The sequence below is a fragment of the Carcharodon carcharias genome, chromosome 6 (genome assembly GCF_017639515.1).
Source record: "Carcharodon carcharias isolate sCarCar2 chromosome 6, sCarCar2.pri, whole genome shotgun sequence".
NCBI lineage: Eukaryota > Metazoa > Chordata > Chondrichthyes > Lamniformes > Lamnidae > Carcharodon > Carcharodon carcharias.
Window position 1 is genome coordinate 190,601,086 of NC_054472.1, and position 7,319 is coordinate 190,608,404.

At 43.8% G+C, this 7,319-nt stretch overlaps 1 protein-coding gene across 2 annotated transcripts; it reads left to right on the forward strand.

Annotated features, from left to right (window-relative positions):
- Positions 1–1,379: 1,379 nt before the first annotated feature.
- LOC121279034 (actin, clone 403-like) lies at positions 1,380–6,077 on the forward strand. 2 transcript variants are annotated; one of them, XM_041189799.1, is made up of 3 exons: positions 1,380–1,536; positions 1,796–1,941; positions 4,702–6,077. In XM_041189799.1, the coding sequence occupies exons 2-3, from the start codon at positions 1,816–1,818 to the stop codon at positions 5,704–5,706; spliced, it is 1,131 nt and encodes a 376-aa protein (XP_041045733.1). In that variant the 5' UTR covers positions 1,380–1,536; positions 1,796–1,815; the 3' UTR covers positions 5,707–6,077. The 2 variants fall into 2 exon arrangements, with proteins under 2 accessions (XP_041045733.1, XP_041045734.1); XM_041189800.1 differs by having other exon boundaries at positions 1,517–1,625.
- The last annotated feature ends 1,242 nt before the right edge of the window (positions 6,078–7,319 follow it).

A 7,319-nucleotide genomic window follows, 5' to 3' on the forward strand; every position in this document is an offset into this window, starting at 1 on the left:
GTCATAACGATATTCACAACTGAAACTGAAGCTATCTATGTGATGGGTTCAAAAAATTAATTTAATATGATACAGAACTAGTTTAAAGAGGGTTAGAGCTCTACTTGCCAGGAAAGAGAGCCATCAACAACTAAAGTGGTAAGAGACAACAAAAACTAAAAGCATAAAGAAACACAAAAAGTAGCACCAATCCTGACAAATAGAAAAGCAAAACAGCAAATGCTGATAAAACAGTGAGAACCACAAATCAGCACATGAAAAGAAACTTTGGCAATATCACAATGAATACAATTTTTTAAAATTAGATTAGCGAAAAGGTAGTCAGGAGCAATAGGGGTCCATTAAACTGATGAGTGATATTGTCAATGAAAATAAGGACAGAATAATTATTTTGTCAGTATTTACTGTAGAGCAAGAGGTTAGCATGCCAGGCCTCCCAAGGAAACTAATATTGAGTCAAGGACACATCAAAATTAATGTTTGCAAAAAAACAATGGCACGAAAAAGAGACAAATCCCCAGCACAGTGCAGAGCTCCCTCAATACTGCCCATCAAACTGTGCAGCACTTCCTCAGTACTAACCACTGGACAGTGCAGTACTCACTCGTTACTGACTTAGCGACTGTGCAGCCCTCTCTCAGTACTGACTGTTAGAAAGTGCAGCACTCCCTCAGTACTGACACTCCGACAGTGCACTACTCCCTCAGTACTGACCCTCCGACAGTGCAGAGCTCCCTCATTACTGACCCTTCCTCAGTACAGCACTCCCTCGGTACTGACCCTCCAACAGTTCAGTACTCACTCAGTAACGACCCCCTGACGCTGTAGCATTCCTCAGTATTGACCCTCCAACAATGCATAGCTCCCCAGTATTGCCTCCTGACAGTGCAGGTCTCCCTTAATACTGCCCCTTAAACTGTGCAGCACACCCTCAGTACTGATCCTCTGACAGTGCAGCACTTCCTCAGTACTGACCCTCTGATAGAACAACACTCCCTCAGTACTGACCCTCTGACAGTGCAGCGCTCCCTCAGTACTGACCCTCTGACAGTGCAACACTCCCTCAGTACTGACCCTCTGACAGTGCAGCACCCCCTCAGTACTGACCCTCTGACAGTGCAGCACTCCCTCAGTACTGACCCTCTGACAGTGCAGCACCCCCTCAGTACTGACCCTCTGACAGTGCAGCACTCCCTCAGTACTGACCCTCTGACAGTGCAGCACTCCCTCAGTACTGACCCTCCGACAGTGCGGCACTCCCTCAGTACTGACCCTCTGACAGTGCGGCACTCCCTCAGCATTGTCCTGATGTGCTAGCTTTCAATCATGTTCTGGAGTAAAACTTCAAAATACAATCTTCTGACTCAGAGGCAGAGTCTACTGGTTGTTCTCAGTTCCTCCTCCTGTGTCTTAGTGGTTGTTTGCCTAATAATGAGATTGGGAGGGGCCCAGTACCAATAAAGGCTGCAGGGAGAGAGAGTATAGATCTCATTGCTCCCTTGTACCAGGATTCACGATAGCACACTGTGAGAGACGGTAGGTGCTGTGTGGCAAAAAAAGTGTGGTTGGGGGAAAGGATCAGTTTTTGTTGAGAGTGATTGTCATAATTCTAGTCTAACTTTGAGGTATGTGATTCTGAAGTTTGTGCTGGGTTGCTTTTTATTCCAGAAAAGAAGTTCCAGAAGACAAAGTGGAGCTTGGTTTTAATTTAATGATTAATGTCTTAAAATGTGTTGTGTGCTTTGGGCTTGTGCTCTTGTCTATATAAATGCTTTTATTTCCTTATCTTTTTCAGTCATCTGCAGATTTTAAACCATGGCTGATGATGATGTTGCAGCTCTGGTGGTCGACAATGGATCTGGGATGTGTAAGGCTGGCTTTGCAGGCGATGATGCTCCCAGGGCTGTGTTTCCCTCCATCGTGGGACGGCCCCGTCACCAGGTGAGCTCTTCAACCCAGTTAGGAAGGTCTTTCAATCCTGTTCTTGTTGGACAGGGTGTGGGTCCTGATCCTTTAGGTGGGGCGGGGGGGGGTGTTAGTCGGTCTTAGACTTCAATATTTTCTTGTTTCATCTTCCTCTTTTTTGTTGAACAATTTGTGGTTTGTGATGTTTTTCCTTCCGGGGCTATGATTTAACTCTTGCTGGTTCCTGCTCTTATGGTATAGGTGTGGCTATCAGTGTGGGGCTGTTCAGTAAGAAGTTCTATTTGACCCTTATCCCAAGTTCCTATGGAGTCATAAAGGGTTTGACTGGATCAAGTGGGGACTTTTTCCCATAGCTGAAGGGTTGTTAAGAGGGTGTGGGGGTTAGTTGATTTGATAGGAGGCTGTTGTTAGAATTTGGAATTTATTGCTGGATTGGTAATTAGGTAAAAGCTTAAAAGGAAACAGATTGTAAGGATATGGAGTGGGACTAACTGGAGTGACTTGATGTGGTATAGTACTCTGATTTTAAGCAGATATGAATTTGAGGAAGTGAAAGCTGAGCTGTTGTCTTATGTGGTCAGGACAGAGTTAAGCTGAGTGTGGGATGGGTCAGGCTATACCTGGGCATTCCTTTCCCAGTCTCCTCTCTTGAGTATGGTTAAGTGCAGGGGTTTGCTCCTCCCCTTAGAATTCCTCATCTGATTCTGTTCATCTCCCAATCTCTGGTCTGCTTTAACCCTGTAATCAGCATATGGATCTACATGTTAAGAGCAGGAGGAAGCTATTCTGCCCCTTTAGCCTCTTCTGCCATTGAGTTAGATCATGGTTGATTTTGTACCTTAACCCAATTGACTTTTTTCTATTTGGTTTGATATTTTTGGGCAACAAAATCTGATGCTTCCCTGAAATCCTCACCACCGCAATACCACTTTTTTTTTTTTTTTGAAGAAATCCTATCTGACATTGCCCCTGAACAGCCTGTCTTTAAGGTTTTGCCTCCTGTTCTGGACTGCTTCCCCTGCCACCCCACCCAAAGGCCCCAAATGAGGAAATAGCTTCTCCTGTATTTATTCTAGTCAATCCATCTTAACTTCAGGGTTGCAGCCTGTCCTCACCATTCAGTCCTTACTGAATCTCTGCTGCAATAGCTCCAAGACCCCCAAAGCCAATCTCAAGAATTTCCAGGTTTGTTGTTCTTTGACCTTGCAGATCTGATCAAACCAATGATACAATTTGCGTTTCTAAGTTTGGAATATACTCATTGCATCCAGTCCAAGGAATGTCTCGTGTGATTTGTCAGTGTAGTTGGAGTAATGTTTGCTAAAACATTCTTGGAGGATGGCCCAGTAGGTAACAGTCTTGAGTCAAAAGGCTGTGATTTTTAATCTCATTCCAGAGACACTAGTCTAAGCCAATACTAGTGTTCTCTCTTTGGGATGGGATGTTGGAAAGAGTTTGTGCTCTTGAGTGGATGTTTTGACATCCCACAGCATTATCTGGGCATCCAGATACATTTCAGTAGTTTTTATCTTGAGTAAAGCCATACATAGCAACCAATTAGTGCACAGTATCATCCCAAAAACAGGTGATGTGAGTGAGTAATTTCATTAATGGGTCAATAGATGGGGCAATTTTAAACCAATGGCCCAACCTCAAGACTAGGTGGGAAACATGATTGGGGGAGAGAACACTAATTGAGTTCAGACTTTCTCAGTAAGTTTGGAAATGCTACCTGAGGATGGTGGAAGCAGATCCAATAATGTTTGAACAGACATTCAGAAACTGGATAATACTTGAGGAAATGTTGGAGTTCTATAGGGAAGGGGGAATGCAAAAAATGATAGCTTTTAAGGAGCCAGCACAATGGGCTATATAGCCACCTGTGCTGTAAGATTCTATTGGACTTTTATTGGCAGAAGGATGGAGAAACAGACTAGCAGAGTGAACTTTGAAGTGTTTGGGTAGGAGAACAGGAGATGATTACCAGCTTGGTTTTAGCAACAGGCTGCCCAAGTAATGGGAAAGAGCAGCAACCGAGATGTAAATAAGGAAAGTGTGAAAACCCAGTAAGTCAGCTGTTCCAGTGGACTGGGTGTTTGGTGGAAGGAGAGGAAAGTTTGCAAGATAACTGCAGGTCAACACAATATTCATCAAAATTAAAAGGCAAAATACTGCAGATGCTGGAAATCTGAAACAAAAACAAAGTGCTGGAAAAACTCAGCAGGTCTGACAGCATCTGTGGAGAGAGACAGAATGTTTTGAGTCTGTATGACTCAGATCATTGCAAGACCCTTCCAGCAGTAATGGTACTGAGGGATTCTGTCCTTGATCTTGTTGTATTATAAGCAGATCTGTCTTGATCTAATTGAATCCATTCCAATTAATCATTGTTCAATTTGTACTGAGCTATTTCTTGCTCCAACTCGTGCTTCAGACATCAATGGAATGAGATAAAAATAGACACTAGAATGCAGTTGTGAAAGATGGGCACATAAATACACATTTTTGATCTCCGGATGACCCAAACCACATTACAACATTGGGAATGTAGTCACTGCTATATAAGATTCCATGTTTTCTACATTGTGATTAGCAGATGAGGCACCTCACTATTACTGACTTTAGCCCTCATCTAAGCATGCTCACTTGTTAGTACAAGATCACATCACATTGCAACCTGTCTTTAGAAGCTCAGTCAGAATAGAAAATCCCTGATAGCATTTGTTTGTTTTTGACTGGCCTTGTGAATTAATCCTTTGTTTTTCCCCAATCTAGGGAGTGATGGTTGGAATGGGTCAGAAAGATAGTTATGTTGGTGATGAAGCCCAGAGCAAGAGAGGCATTCTGACCCTGAAGTACCCAATTGAGCATGGGATTGTGACCAACTGGGATGACATGGAGAAGATCTGGCACCACACCTTCTACAATGAACTGAGAGTGGCCCCAGAGGAGCATCCTGTTCTCCTCACAGAGGCACCTCTCAACCCCAAAGCCAACCGGGAGAAGATGACCCAGATCATGTTTGAGACATTCAACACACCAGCCATGTATGTTGCCATTCAAGCTGTGCTGTCCTTGTACGCCTCTGGCCGTACAACTGGCATTGTACTAGATTCTGGTGATGGTGTATCCCACACTGTGCCAATCTATGAAGGGTATGCCTTGCCCCATGCCATCCTGAGATTGGACCTGGCTGGCCGAGACCTCACTGACTACATGATGAAGATCCTGACTGAACGTGGGTACTCCTTCACAACCACGGCCGAGAGGGAGATCGTACGTGACGTCAAGGAGAAACTTGCCTACGTGGCCCTAGATTTTGAATCTGAGATGCAGACGGCCAGCTCGTCTTCAGCCTTGGAGAAAAGTTATGAGCTCCCTGATGGCCAAGTCATTACCATTGGTAATGAGCGTTTCAGGTGCCCAGAAGCCCTTTTCCAACCGTCCTTCCTTGGGATGGAATCTTGTGGGATCCATGAGACTTGTTACAACAGCATCATGAAATGTGATGTAGATATCAGGAAGGATCTGTATGCCAATACAGTCTTGTCTGGTGGAACCACCATGTTCCCAGGTATTGCTGATCGGATGCAGAAGGAAATCACAGCCTTGGCTCCGAGCACAATGAAGATAAAGATCATTGCTCCTCCTGAGAGGAAGTATTCCGTGTGGATCGGAGGCTCCATCTTGGCTTCTCTCTCCACCTTCCAGCAAATGTGGATCAGTAAGCAGGAGTACGATGAGTCTGGGCCCTCCATAGTCCATCGCAAGTGTTTCTAACTTGCTGTAGGTTTCTGTCCTTGCCCAGGACTTGTCCACCTACAATGTCACTTGCAGCTTCTGCTCTTACATAGATCCTCAGTTTTGCTTTTGCCCAGCCTGATCTAATACATGTCTTCCCACCCCTTTCTTACCAAATTTCAGTCAAATCTGCTTTCCATTAAATTGGATAAGGTCACATAGTGTGATATGAAATGGTGCAATTACCCAGGCTTTGGTTTTGAATTTCCATCACCCCCTGATGGACCATGCAGGTTTATTCTAACATTCCTTCTGAACAGATTCAGTGCCATAGCTGAAAGTTTCATTTGTGATGTAGTCTTGTATTTTGATTTCAAACAAATTGAAATAAAGATGATTTATGAAATTAAGTTCCCCTCTTTTTGTTTTCTTTCCTCTCCTGATTTGAACCTAGGATTTAGTTTTTCAATTGGTAAAGAGCCATCCCAGCAGGGGTAGTGATGGTGACAACATTGGAGCTTCCAGTAGATAAATGGGATAACCTAATGAGGTTTAGACCTCCCCTGAAGGTCTAGCATGTAGGCTAACCATAGTCAGTATTTAATGTGGTGGCCTAGAAAAGTGGTGTTGAGAGAGAAGATCAGCTATGATCTTATTGAATGATGGAGCAGGCTTAAGGATTTTATGGGCTACCCCTGCTTCTATTCCTTGCCTTGGAGAAAACATTCAAGGATGACTTCCAAGGCTTTGATTTGTTTGCTTTTGGAAGTGGGATTGGTTATACATGGCTATAAAGCTGCAAGTCAATGAATAGCCAACTATGATTACTCATGGATTAACAATCCATGAGAAATTAGTGTAGAATAGATGACAATCTGAATAAAAGCTAGTTATGATATACTGGAAAAGATGGCCATAACTGATAGCCATTTCTCACTTGAGTATATCAACCATGTAGGAACTGTATTTGGGCTCAAGGGCATTTAGTCAGTAGATGGATGGGGGCAGTTAGCTTGGATGGCTAGGAGAATAATGCTGATAGCTGGTACAATGATTGAACCCATGCTAAGGTAGTTCTAGGAACCTACCTCCCCTCATTGCCCCATAATGATATCATGGGTCAAGCTTGTTAACCCTTGGCGAACTGCAGGAGCACCCTGTAGTGGCCATTCAAGCAGCTGTCAAGCCACTCTGACTTGGATCTTTTTCACCTCTAGGAAGTTGCAAAAGTGGATGGCAGCAACATGCATCCTTCCTCTATTATAATATAATGGTGCATTAGGAAATAGAATTTGAGTAAGTTATTGGTACTTGTGGAAGGATGCTCATGCTATAGAGGGAGTGAAGGTCTATCAGACTGATTCCTGATATGGTGGGACTGACATATGAGGAGAGATTGAGTTGATTAGGATTATATTCGCTGGTGTTCAGGAGAATGAGGGGGGTCTCATAGAAACCTATAAAATTCTAACAGGACTATACAGGGTAGATGCAGGAAAGATGTTCCTGATGGTGGGGGAGTCCAGAACCAGGGGTCACAGCCTGAGGATATGGGGTAGACTATTTAGGACTGAGATGAGGAGAAATATCTTCAGCTAGAGAGTGGCGAGCCTGTGGAATTTTCTACCACAAAGTAGTTGAGGCCAAAACAT

Excerpts from the sequence above, each read along its gene's own strand:
- LOC121279034 (XM_041189799.1), top strand. The coding sequence starts at position 1,816 with ATGGCTGATGATGATGTTGCAGCTCTGGTGGTCGACAATGGATCTGGG. Across the intron at positions 1,942-4,701 it reads TGGGACGGCCCCGTCACCAG|GGAGTGATGGTTGGAATGGG; the intron begins GTGAGCTCTTCA and ends TCCCCAATCTAG.